Source organism: Aquarana catesbeiana, linkage group LG12 (genome assembly GCF_042186555.1).
Source record: "Aquarana catesbeiana isolate 2022-GZ linkage group LG12, ASM4218655v1, whole genome shotgun sequence".
Taxonomy (NCBI): domain Eukaryota; kingdom Metazoa; phylum Chordata; class Amphibia; order Anura; family Ranidae; genus Aquarana; species Aquarana catesbeiana.
Genome location: NC_133335.1, coordinates 188039030 through 188061265, shown reverse-complemented (window position 1 = coordinate 188061265; position 22236 = coordinate 188039030). Strand labels below are relative to the sequence as shown.

The window sequence follows — 22236 nt, the reverse complement described above, 5'->3', positions numbered from 1 at the left end:
CGATGGGCCTTTTTCTTCTTGAAGTAGTTGAAGTTGAGCTTACTTACACTTTGCTTACCTGAAGCTATCATTATGCTTGCAGTAATTAAAATAAACAGCAGCCTATAATTTGCAATGGATTGTGCTATAGGACATTGGTTTCCATGAACCACTTCCCATCCCGCATATAGACATATGACGGCCGCAAGGTGGCTCTGCTATCCTGGGCGCCTGTCATATGATGTCCTTGGCTTCCCGGCGCTCCCGCCGCATCACTCGGGAGCTGATTTGCGTGCCTGGCGGCCGCAATGGCGCCCGCGTTTGCCGGTCACAGAACAGGAACGTAGGTCTGTGTGTGTAAACACACAGACCCACGTCCTGTCAGGGGAGAGGAGACTGATTGTGTGTTCCTTGTATATAGGGAAATCGATCGGTCAGCTCCCCCAGTCAGTCTCCTCCCCCCACAGTTAGAATCACTCCCTAGGTAACACATTTAACCCCTTGATCGCTCCCTAGTGTTAACCCCTTCCCTGCCAGTGACATTTACACAGTAATCAGTGCATTTTTATAGCACTGATCGCTGTATAATTGTCAGTGGTCCCAAAATAGTGTCAAAAGTGTCCGATATGTCCGCCGCAATATCACAGTCCTGACAAAAATTGCAGATCGCTGCCATTACTAGTAAAAAAATAATAATAATAATAAAAATGCCATAAATCAATAACTTATTTTGTAGACCCTATAACTTTTGCGCAAACCAATCAATATACACTTATTGCGATTTTTTTTACCAAAAATATGTAGAAGAATACATATTGGCCTAAACTGAGGAAGACATTTTTTTTTTAAATTGGGATATCTATTATAGCAAAAAGTAAAAAATATTGTGTTTTTTTTCTCAAAAGTGTCGCTCTTTTTGTTTATAGCGCAGAAAATAAAAACTGCAGAGGTGATCAAATACCACCAAAAGAAAGCTCTATTTGTGGGAGAAAAAATGATCAAAATTTCATATGGGCACAGTGTTGCATGCAATTGTCATTCAAAATGTTACAGTGCTGAAAGCTGAAAATTGGCCTGGGCAGGAAGGGGGTGAAAATGCCCTGTATTGAAGTGGTTAATGAAGACCAATCACCACTGCTCTCTCCTTGTTATCACCCCTCCATAAATCAGCTCTGCTGTCCTTACAGAGGCACTACCTGGATTGGTTGAATTGGATCTGTCATTCAACATGGTAGCCTTCAACCCAATTGTTGGAGATTGGAGGAAACAAATTAGAATGTGACGATCCCACAGCAATGAAGATTTTCCATTATCAGGCCACAGAAGGTGTTAAAAAAAACATTTTGGCATTGTTGCTGAATATAAGGAGAGGAATGTTCGGTTGGAGGAGAGTTGATCCTGGAAGTCAGCTGTAAAGCATTAATTTCTAGCTTAAAAAATGACACACTATATTCAATAAGGTGCAAACAGTTTATTCAGTTACATAGTAGATATGTATTGTAGTAACATTCACAATAATCTTAATGGATGTTTCCCATCACCTGTACTCAAGGACCAGTAACAGATGATGTTTTCTACACTTGCAGGCACTGGGACTGCTATGTTGTTGGTCACAGTTTAAAATAATCCTTTGAACTGATCCTTGTGAACTGAAGGGCTGGAAACTGTTAGAGGCCTTGAAGGTATACTGATGTAACCTAAGGATTGTCCTACAGTACAACTGAGGTAGAAGGTCCTTCTATGAAAAGCAGCACAACCATGAAAAAGAGCATAAAGCTATTTTAAGATTACAATAACTGAAGGGTACAGATAGATTTGTTGAGAACCGATCATTAATGACTAGGCTTATGCAATCTTATTCTAAGAAGTCTATTTATAAAACATTTCTTGGACGAATGTCAAACAGATTTGTGCGTGCCAAGGTGTAATTTCTCTAACATTAATTCCTATATCATCACCTCCATCTGGTGGCCAAAATGTGGTATAGTTTGCTGAAATACCTCAATGAGAAAATCTACCACATTTTGGCCACCAGATGGCACTAATGATCATAGGAATTAGCCACTTGCCAACTGTGTACTGTATATATACAATGGCAAGGCAGCTCTCCTGCGCAGGATCACGTATCTAGTACCTGCACTCTAGGGTCTGGGGTGCACACGTGCGCCACCAGTGGGCCGTCCCCCCTGTGATTAGACAGAGCAGGAGCTGATCGGCGTGTACGGCAGACTCAATGTCCACCGGCACCCGCCAATGTGTTGGCACATATGGCAAATCACCTGTGAACAACAACCATGTAAACAAGGCAGATCACCGTTCTGTCACTACAGGAGGCATGGATCATGTGTCTCTGCTAAGCAGGGGCACCGATCCATGCCTTCTACTAGTACAAGCACCTCCCCCACAGCACTGGTCAGGCACACGTTTAACCCTTTGATCGTCCCGGATGTTAACCCCTTCCCTGCCAGTGTTATTAGTACAGTGACAGTGCATATTTTTAGTACTGATCGCTGTATTATTGTCACTGGTCCCCAAAAAGTGTCAGTTAGTGTCCTGACTGTTCGTCGCAATATTGCAGTTTCGCTATATTTCGCTGATCGCCGCCATTACTAGTAAAAGAAAAAAAAGAAAAATTAATAAAAATATCCCATAGTTTGTAGACGCTATAACCTTTGCGCAAACCAATCAATATACGCTTATTGGGATTTTTTTTAACAAAAATATGTAGCAAAATACACATTGACCTAAATTGATGAAAAAATTTGGTCTTTTCAATTTTTTTTGGACATGTTTTATAGCTGAATGTAAAAAATATTGTTTTTTATTCAAAATTGTTGATCTTTTTTTGTGTATAGTGCAAAAGAAAGAAAGCTCTATTTGTAGGGGAAAAAAAAGGACATCAATTTTATTTGGGTACAGCGTCGCACAACCGCGCAATTGTTAGTTATAGTAAAGCAGTGTCATATATTAAGAAAATGGCCTGGTTATGAAGGGGGGGGGGTTAAATCTTCAAGTCAAGTGGTTAATATAGTAAGGAAATGACAGCCACAATTAATGAATTATAAATAGACCCCTAAGTGTATTTGCTTACTTACGAAAGTTGTACATAGTTGTATATAGTGTTAGCAGTGAGAAATCACAGCTTCAAAACTAATTTTAGTTTATATTATTAATAATAGTAGTAAAAGCAGCCTCATCCTAGACTCCATCCAGGTCACGCCCCTGGTGCATTTTGTCCCTCCCACAGGCCTTAGTCATGGAGGTATGACCTCTATGATTAAGCCTTGTGGGTGGGGCAAAACACATTGGGGGCGTGGCCTGGATGGAGTCAATCCATATAGATGCCATAGTAAGAATAGAAATGCAGACACACACATTAAAAGTTTGTTATAGCAGCTACACATTACTCTGTCCAGCCAGGCATTCTCCTCAAAGTCCTGAAAAGGGGGATTCTGTCTGTTTCCCACAAAACATTTACTTAAAACTGATAATAAAGACAGTTCTTATAAAATAAAGAGAGCAAAATATAAATCCTTCATAAGTACTATTTAAAAAATGTAAAGATGTATAAAAAAAAAAAAACCCTTGAAGTGGGGCCACTCGGGGTCAAATGCTCATTACGTTTTTAGGTCCTCACCATTGTCACGTACAATGCTGGACTATTGATCACGCATTGTATACAATAGTGTCAGGGGCTTGATCGGTTGTACTGCGTGGAAGAAACCTTCCATGGATAGGAATAAAGTAAGTATTATAACTTATTCCTCTACTCTTAGATTTATTGAGGATTTAACCACCAGTACAGTGAGGGTAGGCTCCACTGCAAGGGTCATTTTTTTTTTTTTAGGAGCCAGAAGCAGGGCTTTAGTTCTAAATATTCAGATTATTGCAACAGCTCACTTGTGGCCATTTTTAAAATTAACGCTAGTATTAGGCACAGTGTTGGCAAGAATAAGGGTGCTACATTAATTTTACTTCAAGTCTTCCTGTCATGTTAATATTTTCCTTGCCCAGGCAGTGCTAAACTAGTGGTAAAAAAAATATGTCAGTAAGATCTATAGAATCAGGGAGCCCCAGTCACGAAGACCTGATAGGAGCTTTTAACATTTTTTATCTTGTCAGAATTGAGGGTCACTGTCAATGTCCTGTTGCCAATCCTGGAAGGACTGAGTGTAAAACTGACTTGGGTCTTTTCACCAGGATTTAAAGATGGCAGCCTGAAAACAGAAATGGCATAGATTAATTTGGATCCAGAAATCGAATCATAATTGTTATTTACTACCCAATGACAGTTTTTTTAGACAGTTCCTCAAAATAAAGCTCTAGTTACAATAGTCACTTTCTTCTTGTGATCTCCTGGGTGGTCATGCCCCCATGACATCACACGGAGACCCCGTGCATGATGGCATAGGGGGCGTGGCCCCCATCCCCATGTTTACTTATCGGAGGGGTCGAAGCATTCCCCATTATTCGACAGGTGTCTCTAGATGAGACCAGTCGTGCTCAGTGGACAGCGTGTTTTTTTTTTTTCGTGGGTCAGTGGCCGACGTTCATCATGATTGACGTTGAAATTACATCGGGAGACATGTTTATCTATTTTTTTTTGGAATAAAGGACTTGTCAAAAACTGTCTTTGTGTTTTTATTTTATTTTCAAATTTTTTGGGTGAATGGGTAGGGGTACTATGTACCCCATGCTCGGGCCAAGGTTGTGGGGAAGAGGTCCTTGTCCTCATCAACATGAGGACAAGGTGCTTTGGGGGGAGAGTCTCCCTCTCACAATGTACCCCCCAATGTTGAGGGCATGTGGCTTGGTAAGGTTCAGGAGGGGGGGTGCTTGCCTTCCCCCCTTTCCTGGCCTGCTTGGCTGCATGCTTGCCCCATGCCATTTTTTTGGGCGTGGAGTTTCCCTTAAAACCCATACCAGACCTAAGGGCCTGGTATGGAATGGGGGGGGGGCACACATTTTTGTTTTTTGGCGTGGGGTATACCTCATAATCCATACCAAAGGGCCTGGTATGAATTAGGGGCCGACCCCCACACTGTTTTTTTTAATTTTCAAATGCTGGCTCTTCATAGTAAATCTGGTTGAAAAAAAGACACCAAAGACCATCTAGTTCAACCAATAAAAGGGCAAAAAAAACAGATCACAGCAGATGAGTAATAGTTGTTAAGCATGCAACAGCCAGCTGCTCCTTAACAACCAACTGAGCTGTTTCTGTTTCAGGAGGCAGCGGCCGCCTGGTCCTTAACAACCAGCTATTCACAAATCAATTTGGATCATTTGTTACTTCAGATGCTTCAAACATCTGAATGAAAGGAATAATTACTTTTTTTTGTTTTAATTTATTTTGCATTTGTCGAAATTCGTTACTATTATTATTCAGATTATTAGATACATCCAAATCTCTGAATAATGAAAATTTCATCCGAATTTCTCGTAACAAAACAAACTGCACATGTCTACTGTTCAAGGTGATCTAAATACGCTGCAAAAATGTTTCCAAACTTCCAAACTTTTATGGAGATTCATATCTTCCTCTAAAGAAAATTGCTCTTTGTCTTTCCATTTCCTACATCAAACTGATTTGTGAGTGGGTGATTCTGCCTTCAATATAATCACCTGAACAATCTTAAGCCGGCCATAGATGGGTCGAATTCAGAAAGAATTTTCTTTCGAAAATCGTAACTAAGGATTTTCGTTCGAATTTCGCACCATTAGTGGGCAGCAGCAACAGCCAAATTTTAGTTATCGGGCATGATGGAAATTTTTTGAAAAGCGTACGATTTTTCAATCGATGATGCAAGAATCATGTGATAAATATAATGGAAAAACAAGAAGAACAAGAAAAGAACATTACCAGAAAGAAAAGAAGATTCCCGGCCTCAAAAATTATTTTCTATAGCAACATGAGTTGAAATTGAAGGCTTGGTTGGTCAAATTTTGAAATCAATGGTGGCAGCATTGAATCACAAAATGCACAAATTTCTGATTTTCAAAAGAAAATTTGTTTGGAATTCGACCCATGTATGGCCTACATTAGTGTTGTAATAAAAAAAAAAAAAAATACTGTGTCTGCTGGTGACATGACTTACTGTTTCTGAAGAACTCCATTAACAAGTCCACTTCCTTCAAGGAGCAATGAGCAGACGTTCAGTATTTCAGGTAAGGTGTTGATGATTATAATATCTGCTTTGACCTCTTTGTTAAGAACAATGTGTTTTGGAACCTGTAAATCATTAAATTCATCAATTAGGAACCAGCAAAGAGGGGCGATGATACTAGTTGTGTTTTGCCATTGGGTATTTATTTTTCTCTGCATCTTCCTGTATACTCTATGACCATTTCTGCTTTCCCCCCGTAAATTCAGATCTACCTGTACAAATAGTCCATATCCTAAAGATCAGGCTGTCACAAACATGCCAAGATCAAGCTTGGATAATAAACCAACTTGAAGCTGTGTGGCCAGTGTAAAAATCTTCATCAAAGCTTCGCTGGAGGCGCGCGCATAACGAGGAGTTTGGGCTTCCACGATAAGGGCACCGAGTGTCATCGCCTGCTTGCCAGTCCGTCCAGTGAAGCTTTGATGATGAAGACACTTCTCTGTGTTCCTGTTCATCCTAGCAGTGATCCATAAACATTCCATCTACCTCTCCTGGACCAACTTAATTGTTTGCACATACAATACGTTTCCACTGCAGGATTTGCAATCATGTTACCTGGAAGCTGATTGAAGGCCTTGCAAAGTTTACATCCATTTCCAGTAAAATACGTTCCTCTGTCCCTTCAACCTCACACAAAGCTGTCATACGAATCACGTTGTCTTCACTCACATATTTCTCATACATGGCATATGTCAGGGTGATGGATATGAATTTTTCTGGAAACAATAAAAAAATAAAACAATGGCAATTTTTCACAGATTCCACAGTGCTAGTATGGCATAGCTAGAAATCTAAATTTTAGCGATACTTTATTGTACAGGCAGTCCCCGACTTACGAACACCCGACTTACGAACTACTCCTACTTACGAACGGCCTCAATGCCGGCTGCTTGTGCTCCACGCTGGTCCTGGATACCTCTGAGCAGCTATCTTGCCACATTCCACACTGCAGTACTTCATGTACCGCATGGTCAGAAGAGCCCCAGAAGCGCCCAGAACATCCTACATCCCTGCACAGGCGGAAGTTACACTTACAAGCAGTGTTCCGACTTACGAACAAATTCCACTTACAAACAAACCTACAGTCCTTAATGCGTTCGTAACCCGGGGACTGCCTGTATTATTTTAACCACTTGCCACCAAAGCCAATTATGACACTTCTCTCCTACTTGTAATATCATACATTTTTTTGCTAGAAAATTATTCACAACCCCCAAACTATTACAAGGAATGTAAACATCCTTTGTAATAGGAATAGGGCATGGGAGGTCCTCTTTACAGAGAGATGTGGGGTCTATAATTCCCCAGATCTCTCCTCTATGCTGGAAAGCCTGAGATTAAAAAAAATTGATCTCAGGCTTTCCAGCAAAAAAAAAATGGCAGTGTTTACATCTGGCCTCTGAGGGTCATAGAGATGGCCAGGGACCATCTGGTCCACGGCTAGCCCTATGGTAAACCGCCACCGTTGGTGGATTCATTTTCTGGCTCCCTGATTGCACGGGCGAGACCGAAGCACCAGAGGGCGGCGGAAGGAGACGTCCCCCTGTAAAAGCAATCAAGCAGCTAAACAGTTGCTATGATGGCTTCTACATTGCAGGGAGTCACCTGCTGTGAAAAAAGATATTTGGATGATGCCTGTAGCTGCAGGCATCATTCAGATATCGGCACTTTAAGTCTCCAAAGTCAACCTGGGAGAAGTGGTTAAAGTGGTAGAAAACTCTAGCTTTCTATTCTTACCTACAGGTAAACTTATAATAAAGCTTTCCTATAGGTAAAATGAATATCTCCTAAACATGCACTGTTTAGGAGATATTGTCGTGACCAGCAGCCGGTGACCTCACTAATGCATGTGCTCTGAAGGAACAGCATACTTGTACCGTTCCTTCAGAGTGGTGTGCCTTGGCTGAAACTCCCACGAAAGTGACGTCATTGTGGCTCGGCCAGTCAGAGGGCCGGATCCCTTCCAGAAGGAAGACAGGGTGAAGATGGAAGCCCTGTCAGCAGTGACAGTGCACTGCTGGAGGGCTTTGTTTAAAGGTAGGTCTCTCATAATAGACTCCCTCCAGAGGTGATTCTGTCCAGCTCAGTAGATTGCTTTAAGAAAGGCCTGGATTCTTTTCTATATGTACATAATATAACTGGGTACTAACATTCAGGGCTTTTTTACAGGCGGAACGCAGTTCCGGCACCTCCAGCACTGTGTACTGTGTATAATGGCAAGGGGTGCTGGGGTGGGCTGAAGGGTCTATTAATGCTGGCTGCTGGGTGATCTATTGTTGCTGGAGCAGATCAATTTTTGGGTGGCGGTCTATTGTTGCTAGGGAGGTCTATTGTTGCTGGTGGGGGGTCTATTGTTGCTGGGTGTCAGTTATTGCTGGAAGAGATCTACTATTGACAAAGAGGGGTATATTGTTACTGGTGCTGGAGAGTCTATTGATGTTGGTGGCATCTGTTGTTGCTGCTGGGATGGTATTTTGTTGTGGGGGTCCATTGTTGTTGGGGGGTCTATTGTTTCTGATCAAATCTATTGTTGCTGGGGGGTCTATTGATGCTGGCTGTGGGGAATCTATTTTAATACTTTTCTTGCTATCATTAACAAATTCCATACAAATTACTTAGCACCACAAAATGATACTTGGCTCTGTGTTCTCTAAAAGGGGCAGTACTGGGAGGTGGATGGGGGGTGAAACCAAGGAACGGTGCTCAAAAGTGGGTACGAGGTGGAGACAAGAAGTGACTCAGAAGAGGGGGGGTTCCTGCACCTATTCTCTGAGAAAAAAAGCCCTGCTAACATTTATAGGTAAAGTTTATCCAGGGAATATCCAATCGCCTCTCGGGGGATCAGGAAGGAATTTTTTCCCCTGCTGTAGCAAATTGGATCCTGCTTTGCTGGGGGTTTTTTTACCTTCCTCTGCATCAACTGTGGGTATAGGGTTGTGTATATGTGATTGTATTATCTTTTTTTTTTTTTTTTTTTTTTTTTTTATGGTTGAACTAGATGGACTTGTGTCTTTTTTCAACCTGAATATGTAACTGTGTATAATGTGCGAGTATGTGATGCATACTAGCACATTATGATATTGCCTTGCCTTTAAAGAGTTTACTACCACATATGAAAGGACCAATAGAGAGGCTCAAATAACAGAGGGGGCAGGGCCAAGGTAATACAAGATCCGTATATATACCAGTAATTCAGTTTCCAGTTTGTCTGCATCTGCAAACAAAGACCAAACATGTTGACAAAAAATCTGTTAAAATAAAAATGCCAGGACAGTGTGAATACCCCCAAAATTACAACCTTTTTTGGATAGTAAACAAGTAGGAACATGACATCACCATCCCACGTTTTCACCTTGTGCAATCAGAGAACACTTTGGGGTTGATTTACTAAATGCAAATAGACTGTGCACTTTATAAGTGCTGTTGCACTCATTTTCCCCAGAGCTTAGTCAATGTGGTAAAGCTTCACTTTGTAAAGAATATCCTATCAGGTGCAAGGAAAATAAAAAACAGCATTTTATCTTGCTCATGACTGGATGATGGAAATCAGCAGAGCTTTGCCACATGCACCAAGCACTGGGGAAAATAAGTGCAACTGCACTTGCAAAGTGTACAATCTATTTGCCTTTAGTAAATCGACCCCTTTGCATTCATTGAGCAATGCAAAGTGTTCACTAAATGGTGCTCCGGCCAATCGAGCAACCTCCTTTGTTCATTAAGCAGCAGGGCAGCCATTCGGTGCGGGACCCGGAAGCCAGCAACAATCACAGTAGTAGTGGTGTCTACTAGAGTCATTTCCAGCCTTCACATGCATCTTTCAGGTACAGTATGTCCAAGCTGGACCAATGAAACTATGCAAAAATATGCATACCTAAATTTCAGCTTTTAAAAACTTTACTTATACATTTTCCATTTAAAGTGTTACAAAACCCAGGGTCCTGCATTCACTATATCTGGTCTCCCACAGTACACAGAACATGGAAATGCAATTATTTTAGTAAATATAAACTGCTAAATACCTTTTCTCATCAGCAGTATATAGCAGTCTTGTGACTTCTATCAGTGTCTGGTTAAAGCTTGTGGGAGGAGTTTTCATTCTCCCCTGATTGTCTTATGAGGCTGCAGGACCCCTGACCTTCTGTCTGGACAGTGCTGATTGGCCCTTTGCTGATCACATGCACCCCCCCAAGTGCTGTGTAAATCTCGGGTAAAACAGCTCCCTTAGGGCTCAGTCTTGCATGTGGTAGCCCTTTCCGCTCCTCTAAAAATCCATTGGATGGATTTTCAAAGGTGTTTGACAGAAGGTGAGGAGGGAATATGTCTCCTTCTCACTGCCTGCATAAACTCTGAGAGTGCTGACCCTCCTCCCCGCAACCATGTGCATTGCACTCGGTTGCAGGGCGATTATGATGCAGCCCCATCAACTTGAATGGGTCACATTTGGATAATGCGACATGCCGCTTCATTTTTTCCACGACTATGAAGCAAATCATCGAGGCCTTGTCATGTGTACAGCCCTGAGCGGTTGCATGCCCTTGTTTAAATGGAAGGTAAAATTGCCACTCTTTTTATCCCTTGGCTGCACATCTGAACAAGCCCTTATCTGTATTTGGTCTGTATATTAAGGTGTGTGTCTGTAGTTTAGCTTTAAGACTTTCTTGTACATGAGAATTAGACATGTGCAGAACGGAAAGAAAAAAAAAATTTGTTTCATTTCGTTTTAATTCGGTAGCTACATAAATTTGTTTATTTAAATTTGTTTAATTCGTTTTTGGAATTCTTTGAATTTTTTTTCATTCAAATAGATTCAAATTTTCCTAATTCTGAAAATTCTAATCCATTTGAATTGCATTTGAATTTGAATCAAATTCCTTTCGAACTGCATTTAAATCTAATTCCATTCTAAATCAAATTTATTCAAAATTTGAATTTTGGAAAATGGTTGTATTCTTTCTATTCCATTCTATTCTATTGTTTTGTTTTCGGTTCTTTTCTTTTCTATTATATGCTATTCTTTTCTGTTTGAATTCACATTTATTCTATCCGAAATGTGAACTTTGGAAAACAATTATATTGTTATATTCTTTCTATTCTATTCTATTCTATTCTTTTGTTTATTCTGTTCTTTTCTTTTCTATTCTATTATTTTATTTTCTATTTTATTCTTTTCTGTTCTATTCAAATTTAAATTTATTCTATTTGAAATTCAAATTTTGGAAGAGGATTATATTTTTCTACTTTATTCTATTCTTTTTTATTCTAATCTTTTCTATTCTATTCTTTTCTATTGTATTTGAACTCAAATTTATGCTATCTGAAATGCGAATTTCGGAAGATGGAAATATTCTTTCTATTTTATGTTATATTTTATTCTATTCTATCCCTTTATTTTCTATTCTATTTTGTTCTATTTTACTCTATTCTTTTCTATTCTTTTCTTTTACTTTCTTTACCTTTATTTTATATTCTATTTTGTTTTCTATTCTTTTATTTTCTATTCTTTTCGGTTTTACTCTAGCACCTTGAGGCGATTCAGTTCGCATTTGCAGCGCTATACAGATCATTCATTCATTCATTCATTCACTCTATTCTATTCTATTATTTTCTATTCTATTCTGTTATTTTCTATACTATTTCTTTATTTTGTATTCTATTTTATTCTCTTCGGAAATTCGAATTTGAAAACTATTTGCATTAGAAAATTATTTAAATTCTAATTTCATCCGAAATTTTGTTTCATTATTTCAGATTCCTTTAAATTTGTTACTATTGTAATTCGGAAATTCGGATACATCAGAATTTCCAAATAAGAAAAAATGTGTCCGAATTTCAATTTGGAACGAAACAAATCGCACATGTCTTATGAGAATCACTACCATATTGATTCTGAACGCTTGTGGCCACGTCCATACCTTCATTAGAATGCAGAGGAAGAGCCTTTGCATCTTTCCAGATCTCATGCTTGTGTTTCCCAGTATACAGAATGCTGGATGCGGTCATGTTCACAATCACTTTGATATTTCCTGATGTCGTGTTTTTTAGGCTTAGTATCATATTTATGTCCTGTCCATGCATTGGTTTCTGGAACAAAGAAAATGCTCCACGCAGTCCCGTTCCTGGATGTGGTTGATGTTCCTCTTTTCTTCTAAAAAGTTGCAATTTTTTCTCAAAATCCACAGAAGGACTCTGTAACAACTTGTCAAGCGCCTTGTTAAATATCGCCCGTTCCTCAAAGGACCCTGTAAAGAGAATGAGGCTGATTCCTAGCATGACTCTAAAGAAGTTTTATTATTACAACAATTTGTTTTTTGATAACTGAATCAAAGGCACAAGTGCCCGGGAAAAAGAGTAGATTTGTTTTTTACATTTCTTCAGGTACTTCCTGGTTTCTTGCCTAGGCAAATGATGTCATACATCCCAGGAGTCTTCAGGAGGGGAGGAGGCTTTTTCTTAGCTAAGCACACTCTTCTGCATGCATGCATGAGCTAAGGGCAGATGGATTCCAGGAAGTAAATTCTACATTAATCATTTGCCCTTACTCAAGATGGCCATAGTCAGAAATGCTAGGGGGTGTTTTTCAAAGTGATTTATCAACAAAATAAAGCATGGGTGGATGGGGAGTTTACTTTGAATATTAGAAATGAATGAAATAGTGTTTTTGGTTTGTGGTGCTTAGATGCAGTAAAGATCCACATTAACAACCAGTTTCCTCCTACAAAAATAGAATGCATGAATCATGAAATGTATGGACATTACATTTCTTACATTTTCTTAACAAGAAATAAAAGTGCTTCAAAACAAACCATCCTTGACCTCTCTTGCTGCATGCACTTTGAAGAAATTAATAGACATGTGCAGAACAAAAAAATGTGTTTAGTTTGATTTTATTTTAAAACGTTATTTATATAAATGTGTTTAGTTAGTTAGTTAGTGTTTCATTCATTTTCAAGATTTAGTTTTGTTTATTCAAATTCGAATCAATTTAAATTTTTAAAATTCCATTTGAATTTGAATCGAATTCCATTGAAAATCAAATTTATTCTATTCGAAATTTGAATTTTGGAAGATGGTTATATGGTCATATTCCATTTGATTCTATTGTTTTTTTTTTTTTCTTATTTCTTATTTTTTATTTTCTGTTCTGTTATTTTCTTTTCTATTATATTCTACTATTTTATATTTGAATTTGCATTATATTCGGTTATATTGTTACATTCTTTCTATTCCATTCTATTCTTTTCTGATGTTTATTATATTCTATTATTTTATGTTCTATTCTTTTCTATTCAATTTGAATTCAAGTTTATTATATTCAAATTTGAATTTCAGGAGCTGGTTATATTCTATTTTATTATATTCTATTTTTCTATTCTATTCTATTCCTTTATCTTCTATTCTATTTTATTTTATTCTGTTCTTTTCATTCCTATTCTATTTTGTTCTGTTTTACTGTAGTCTTTTATTTTCTATTCTATCCCTTTTTTTTCTAATTCTATTTTTGTCTATGCTTTTATTTTGTATTCTGTTTTACTCTATTATATTCTATTCTTGTATTTTCTATTCTGATAAATTATATTCCTTTCTATTTTATTACTTTATTTTCTATTCTATTTTATTCTCTTTGGAAATTCAAATTCGAAAACTATTCGATTGAAAAACTATTCAAATTCGCATTTCATCCAAAATTTTGATTCGTTATTTTGGATTCGTTTAAATTCATTACCATTTTAATTTGGAAATTGTGCATGCATCAGAATTTCCAAATAACGAAAAATGTGTCCAAATTTCAATTCGGAACAAAATGAATGTCTAGAAATGAATTCTTAAATCAGATGTCCATTCCCCTCCCATCGACTGTAAAAAATACATGGTGCATGCACCTGTTCCTAAATCATCTGCAAGTTATTCAAATAATAATTCTGGAAGTCACAATTAATTGGATCCTACTTCCTAGTCTCTTGAGACATTGGTAAGACAGCCCTAGCCTTGCAGCTCCTTCCTGGAAAGGCTACATCACCAATAACTTCCAAAGAGGTCTTGTCATTATTGTGTGAAATCTCAGGAAGAAAATTGAACGTTCTGTTTTCTGGGATCTAGGGAGGATGATGCTAACATCATCTGTTACGCAAGAGAACTAGGAAAAAGAAGCCGGCTTTCTGTCATGGGGTGGGATCCGCTTTAAAGATTCTCAAAGATCATAACAAAGACTTTATAGGAGAAGTTCAGGGTATATAAACAAATCGACATACTCATCTCTATGCTGCATCATCAGTGTGATGCTGCTGCAGTCCCACATAGGCTTTAAGACCGAGAACCGAGCAATCACATGATCTTTGATCACTCAGTTCACGGTCTTCTTAGAGCGGAGAGCAGTGACTGTCAGTCATTTGGATTTGATTTAATCTGTACCATAAGTACTGGGATCTGTCAGACTTCTCCTACCTTCTGGGTACTTGTACATGTGTGTGACATCCATACGGTCTTCACTCCCCACAGCCTTAGTGCTGATATATTTTCCAATGTATTTGGTGTCATTAGAGAGTCTTTTTTTAGTGCCATCACTAAATGTTATCCATTGTGTTAGGTCAGCATTAACTGAAGCAAACATAAAGCCAACGTCATACTTGAGGTCAACATCTCCTTCCCGAATGGCCACCAGTGGTGCAGGCCCACAGCGATATAATCCTACAATAAGATAGCATTACGAATACAGAAAAATTTGCAACATCATTTAAAAGCTCTATACTTAAAGTGTCACCAAGCCCACAACATAAAAAAATATCAGTAAATGCTGTATTACAGTAAATATTTTTCATACTCACTCACAATGAAATTAGTTTCCTGTATTTTGTAAAAATCCTGGTTGATCCTGCTGCTCTCTATTGCCACCTTCTGTTCATGTCCCCAATTCAGCTAGAGATTTTGCATCTGTGGTGGCAACTCTGCACATGCTCAGTTCTCAGTGAGTTTCTATGCTAAGCATTTCCTACCTATCACATCTGAGCAGCTCATGTGACTGTAGAGTCACACATATGGGTATATACATAGTGGTAAATGACAGCCCACTCCCTCCCTCCTACTCCATGCCCACCAACCTACTAAACACAATGGGGGTGGGATATTAAATGTAGATTAATGGAGGCTTCGCCTCCCTCTTATTCTAAGACACAGGCTAGAGGGGCATGACACAACCTGTGACTGGCAGAAATCTGCCCACACCATGTTATTACCAAAAAAAGATTTAATTTCAAATATATGTTTGTAGGACAATTTAAAACAGTTTATTGATATTAATTACTTTTACTCTGTATTCAAAAGGCTGTTATTTATTTTGAACATGTGACCAGCAGCAGTGGACTAGAAGCTCCTCCTGCTTGTTTCCCTGTAGACAGGCTGGGAAAGAGCTGAGTCATGTGACCACTGTATATTGATCAGGAAAAAGGTACTTAGATTTTTTTAAATTAAAATAATTACAGTGAAATCTGCCATATACAGAAATAGAAGGGACAGTTTAAATTAAACATTGTTTGTTTAGTATCCCTTTAAAAGGTCTTCCACAGAAGTGCCAAATATATTAAAGCTTTTCTTAAAGTGAATCTTCGTTTTGCCAGCACAGGGCAAAGTGACAAGTTCAATTCAATTGCCTCCTTCGCAGCAACAGATTCATAAAGTGGTAGTAAAGGATATTTTATATTTTTATAGTAAAATAATAAACGCTGCTGCGTACACATAAGTATATAGGGAGGTGAGGGGGGCGATACAACTACTGGGACATTTTTTACCTTAATGCAAGTAATGCATTAGGGTAAAACATGTCTTGGTTTTAGAACCACTTTAACTTTTTTTATTCCCCTGCTGCTCCAAGGTCCATAAAGACATGGATGAGCGAGTTTGGGGTGTAGGAACTTGACTGATCCTGACCTAAACCCGATAGAACATCTTTGGGATGAAAGTCAGTGCCTGACCTCCCAAATGCGCTTCTGGAAGAATGGTCAAACATTCCCATAGACACACTCCTAACCTAGTGGACAGCCTTCCCAGAAGAGTTGAAGCTGTTATAGCTCCAAAGGGTGGGCCAACTCAATATTGAACCCTACAGACTAAGACTGGGATGCCATTAAAGTTCATGTGCGTGTATAGGCAGGCGTCAAAATACTTTTGGTAGTATAGTGTATTTGTGCTTGGGATGGAACATTATGGTATGGTCCTTCAATTCTCGATTAGTCATCCTTACCACAACCCAAGGTGATTTTTTTGAAGCCCTACGGTGTGTAGAGATTGCCATGCCAATATTCAGACTCTTTAGTCCTGCTAAACATGGCTGTACATGGGCCGCACAGCGTGTAGAGCTATGTGCTAGGTGTATGTACAGGCTAATGCTCTGAATGCAGATACTGTGTATTTGGAGCATACAATCATGTGTGTAGGGGTGCTCTACGCCAGTATTTTTCAACCAATGTGCCTAGTATGCTGGTGTGCCTTCTGGGTTCACCAGGGGTGCCTTGGCAAAATAGTTCCAACCAAAAATGGAACTTCCGCTTTAAGTGCAGGTGACCCCCTGACATGCCATTTTTTTGAGGGAGGAGCGGGTAACCTGTTTTTACAGGCACCCAACTCCCACTTCCTCCTTTGGCTCCGCGGCGCTGGAAGGAAGATCACCCCCCCCCCTGCAATCTTCTGGGACACGTCACAGGTTCCAGAAGATTGCCCAGCCATTCACAGCACGCAGCGCGGCTAGCGCTTGCGCAGTTCGTGCCCGGCTGTGAATCCACAGCCGGGCGCCCACAGTTAGACTGCCAGCACCGCTGAGAGGGGGGGGAGAGGAGCGAGGCTTCGTGCACCCACATCGCTGGACCATGGGACAGGTGAGTGTCTGATTTTTAAAAGTCAGCAGCTACACTTTTTGTAGCTGCTGACTTTTAAATGGGTGGAACTCCGCTTTAAGCATGCTTGTTTGATAAACTAAGCCACGGGTTTTTTTACTGTGTAGCATTACAACCTTGGGCACCATGCGGGTCAGCTGCTGGCATACTAACAACCAATGATGATCAGCAGCACCGGTGTGCAACAAAGGATTAAAAAAAGGTCAAAATAAGTATATTATATAAATACAATTTCATACAGAGTGCTTTAGCAAGCTATAGTGTTGATTTACTAAAACTGGAGAGTGCAAAATCTGGTGCAGCTCTGAATGGTAGCCAATTACCTTTTCACTTAACTTTGCTCTATTAACCACTTCAACCCCGGAAAGATTTAACCCCTTCCTGACCAGAGCATTTTTTGCGATTCGGCACTGCGTCGCTTTAGCTGACAATTGAGCAGTCATGCGACCTTGTACCCAAACAAAATTGACGCTCTCTTTTTCCCACAAATAGAGCTTTCTTTTTGTGGTATTTGATCACCTCTGCAGTTTTTATTTTTTGCGCTATAAATAAAAAAAGAGCGACAATTTTGAAAAAAAAGCAATATTTTTTTACTTTTTGCTATAATAAATATCCCCAAAAAATATAACGTATTTCTTCCACAGTTTAGGCCGATATGTATTCTTCTACATATTTGTGGTTAAAAAAAAAATCGCAATAAGCGTATATTGATTGGTTTTGGCTAAAAGTTATAGCGTCTACAAAATATAGGATAGATCTATGGCATTTTGCTGAAGTAAATCGGCGTGCTGCAGTCGGCATGTGATTAAAGTGATTGTAAGGGTATATATATTTTTTTTTAAATAGCAAACATATCATACTTACCTCCACTGTGCAGCCTGTTTTGCACAGAGTGGCCCTGAACCTCATCTTCTGGGGTCCCCCAGCGGCTCTCACGGCTCCTCCCCACATCTGATAACCCCCTCGGAGAAGCACTTCCCAGAGGGGGTTACTTTGCGGGCACGCTCCCGAGTCCAGCATTCGGCGTCCATAGCCGCTGAATGCAGGACTCGGTCCCGCCCCCTGGCGCCCACGTCATTGGCTTTGATTGACAGCAACGGGAGCCTATGGCTGCGCTGCTATCAATCCATCCAATCAAGAGCGGAGAACCCCAGGCAGAGAGACAGCTTGTCCCCGCTGGGTCAAGTTCGAGAGCTCAGGTTAGTAAATCGGGGTGGCTGGGGGGCCGGTGACTGCCGTTTTTTTTTTCACCCTAATGCATAGGATGCATTAAGGTGAAAAAACATGGACCTTTACAACCCCTTTAAGCTTTGACAAAATAAAAGCTGAGCTGCACCAGATTTTGCACTCTCCAGTTTTAGTAAATCAAAATGTCATCCAGCCAGGGTGTACACCTATATTCAATATCAAATAGTTAAATACTTATTTTTGGTATTTATATTTTAGCTGATAGTCTTGTTTGAATTGGTAAATCTTCTTATTTAATTTATTGGCTCTTGTCACATTATATTTTCCATACAACTAAAAAATAAGGAACAGTAAAACTGTAAAATAAACATAGGTTTGCAGAAATAATCTCAATCTGAATATTTATACCTTCACTTAACTCCAGTGGTGTTGCATCCATAACCTGCCAACCATTATAGGCTGGGCCTAGATCTTTACGGGTGAACCAGGATTCATTCCAGACATGGAAATTCCTGCAAGGATAAGTATAAGAATATTATGTAATATTGAGCATAAAGTGTATGTAAATCAATTCAATCAATTTTCACTATATATAGCATCATGCCTCTCTGCATACAGTTTTCTTAAAAAAATTATTTTTTGTAAATCTGTTAAAAAGTTTCTTATACTTAGATTTTGGCAGTGCCAGCACCTCCTTTTGCAGGCTGATAACACTAAACCACTGCATCCCATTAGCAGCAGTGTTCTAAACCTGCCCTGCGATTTGGCTATGCTACGTTGCACTGTAGAGAAATATAAGGTATTATGTGGGTTGCAACGGCAATGAGGAATGATTCTGCAGGACCATGTTTTTCTGCAATTGAACCCTCTATCACTGTCAGTACCCATTATGGGCTACAGTACCGCAGTACATTTTAATGCACACTACAGCTTTTGATATGCATGTATTACCAAAGAACTGTATTGTATGAATGGACCTTTAGACTAATGCAGGTTATGGAAGTTATTTTATCTACAATGAAACATTTTGATTCATCTAGGTTCCATTTCATATACCCTTGTGCTTACCATATCATATCCTGCTCATTGCTTGTTCCATGGCTGTCATAAAGCATATCTAGAAACAGGTTTGCATTCTTGTCATGGGCAGAGTTGAAATTGGTGATGACCCTTGTTGGAATGCCTAAGCATCTTAATACTGCAAATATAAAACAATTGGTATAAAAAATAAAAAAGTAATGGCACAAAAAAAAAACACCATGGTTCCCTTGATACAAATGTATAAAACTGAAAGCTAGTGGTAATATGTTGCATTTATTTGGCCTTGTTCTGTAATATTGAAGACCTTTCACCCCTCATCCAAGTGCCTTCTTCAGTTGTATATAGAGTCAGAAACATACCCTAATGCTGTGTACACACAGCCGGACTTGCCAACATGCTAAACTCCGTCGGCATTTCCGACGGAAAGATTTAGAACATGTTCCATATCTGAGTCCATCGGAAATGCCGACAGAAAAAGTCAGATGGGGAATACACATGGTCGGAATGTCCGACCGAAAGCTCCCATCTGACTTTTTCTGTCGGGAAGTCCGGCCGTGTATACGCGACATTACATATACAGTATAGCCACACTGGGAACTCAATTCTCTTAATCCAGTCACCAGCAAAGGAGGACTTTGTTGTCTTCCTACACCTGAAATAAAAGGGTCAGTCTTTCAGGAACAATGTGGTGTACTATTTGGACAGCAGACATCTGGTCTACAAAAGGCATGAAAAAGGCCATCTACTTCAAACTGGTACAACCATCCTTAAACAAGGGCGGCAACTTTCAACACCATTTATTACCTACGTATAACAACCTTGCAATTTTACCATTTATACCTTTAGTTAACTGTAACAATTAGCTCATGTCCTAGTGGCACCAGTGTGATTCCATCATAAATTTAGAACAGGGTGGTTTCACATACTTTCATAACTTCCATGGTGCTCCTGGAAATCAATGTCTGCCTTGACACATTCCATGGTGATTGGATTAAGGACACTGAGCGACCCTTGTGACTATAAATGCTGGTGTACGTTCCTGACACTCATTGGAACTGAGTAAGCCACTTGGATTATTATTATTATACAGGATTTATATATCGTCAACAGTTTGTGCAACGCTTTACAATGTAGAGGGGGGACAGTACAATTACTATATAGTTCAATACAAAAGGGACGGGAGGGCTTACAATCTAAAGGGAGGGGGGAGGTGGTACAACCCCATCCCTAGCTCCAGGGGGCCCCTGCAGCCTCCCTGTCATATTATCATATCCTCCACAAAGTCCAGCTCCAATCTGCCCTAGGGCCCCACAGCCACGCTCCAGTATGGGGCTTCCACTTTGCCTTCCACGGTCCACACCCCTCTGTTCTCATTGGCTGGTGAGAAGCTGTGAGCCATTTCCTGAATGGAGAGGAGCATGGGGTGAGAACAGCCCAGGATGGGGAAATGTCTGTGCTGTGTGCTGGCAACATGGAATGGTAACCGAGCTCAGTGAGTTAAGAGGAGAAGAGTGCCGTCCTGTAGCCACGATGGGAACAATGCCACTGGTGAGGTAAGACACCGCTCAGTGTCTTCTAGTCACTAGCTGGGATTCTCTGTAACCCCCCCACCCACCTGGGGATATCCGCTTACCCCACTTCCCTAAAAACTAGGGAAAAGATACGCACCTCCGAGAGGTGACCTTCCCCCAACACCTGCCAACACTAACAGAGAAACCTTCATAAATTGCTAAAACAAATCCCTTAACACCCCCTGAGGGGCCCCTGAGGGGCTGCAGGCTCTAGATTTAATGTCACATGGCTTTGCCCCCCCAGATCTAAGTTTCACCCCCCCAAAGCCCCCCGACCACCCCCTCCACCCTGGATGCTATGCCCACTGCTGAGCTTCTTTCCCAGTACAGCACTCTATACTGCTTCTCCTCCGCAGGGCTGAAATCACATTCCTTTACAACACAGCCAGTCAGCCATGATCTGCCTAGGGTGTATTTGCCTACTGCAACTACATTGCCGTTCCGACCAGGGGATTTCACAGGTCAGAACGGCAACATAAAAGCCAGATACACCCTGTGAAGGCTGATAGACTGTATGTAAAGGAATGTGATTTCAGCCCTGTGTATTGTGGGGGGGGGGGGGAGCTGTTTACAGTGCTGGAATGGGAAAGGAGCTCTGCCAAATGACCTGCCAGGGGTCCCCATCCTCTGATTCTCCAGCAGTGATCCCTGTCCTCTGATTCTCCAGGGGTGATCCCTGTCCTCTAATGAAAGGAGGAACTCTGGGAACTATAAACTCTTAAGCCACTTTGAGTATCTTGGCGTGTGGTGGGTGTATCTGCACACGGGGGGGGGGCCTGGTCAACTTTTGCATCAGGGCCCACAAGCATTAAGCTACGCCTCTGGAGAGGGGCAATAGTGTGCAAATAAGGTGTACAGTGAGACACACCAGTAAGACAATCTCTGAGGACTGCTTATAGATTAGATTTTGAGTAAGTAGTGTTCTGGACTGGTGAGGTCTAGACAGGATGGGTTAGAGAACCTGCCTGGGTTCAATTTGCCGGGGGTTCAGCAAATCCTTTTTGAAAAAAAAAAACAATGGTGACTGGGTATTGTTATGGGTGTGACGTACCACTGCCAATTATCTTTTTTATTCAATACCTTATAGAGTATTCTTTCATGCAGCTTTGAGGTTGACGTAATAAAAAAAAAAAAAAAAAAAAAAAAAACCTTTCCATTTTTGGCCTGCTTTAAAGCTATATGTGGTGCAATGGAAAAGTATACTTGTCATGGACAGCCTCAGCATTCGGTAGCACATATTTGGCTAAAGAATTGATTTTCTCTTTAAAATTTGATTGCTTTACATAGAGCAACAGCACCGAAATCTCATTCATCAGTTAAAAAAAAACCTTTTTCAGGCAGTTGTAGCAGAGATACGTGCTTTTTCATCAAACAGAAAGTGGCCCACTTTGATCAGCAGATAGACGTTGG

The 22236-nt window shown here is 40.1% G+C and overlaps 1 protein-coding gene across 2 annotated transcripts in view; it reads right to left on the bottom strand.

Moving 5' to 3' along the window:
- Positions 1–1437: 1437 nt before the first annotated feature.
- LOC141113287 (protein-glutamine gamma-glutamyltransferase E-like) overlaps positions 1438–22236 on the bottom strand; it is a 55727-nt gene continuing 34928 nt past the window's right edge. For both annotated transcript variants that reach the window (XM_073606320.1, XM_073606321.1), the window contains 7 exons: positions 19283–19412; positions 18623–18726; positions 14586–14828; positions 12056–12382; positions 6699–6859; positions 6075–6208; positions 1438–4196 (listed from right to left, as the gene is read on the bottom strand). In XM_073606320.1, the coding sequence (XP_073462421.1) occupies positions 4043–4196; positions 6075–6208; positions 6699–6859; positions 12056–12382; positions 14586–14828; positions 18623–18726; positions 19283–19412 (1253 nt within the window). In that variant the 3' untranslated portion in view covers positions 1438–4042. The remainder of the gene's footprint in view (positions 4197–6074; positions 6209–6698; positions 6860–12055; positions 12383–14585; positions 14829–18622; positions 18727–19282; positions 19413–22236) is intronic.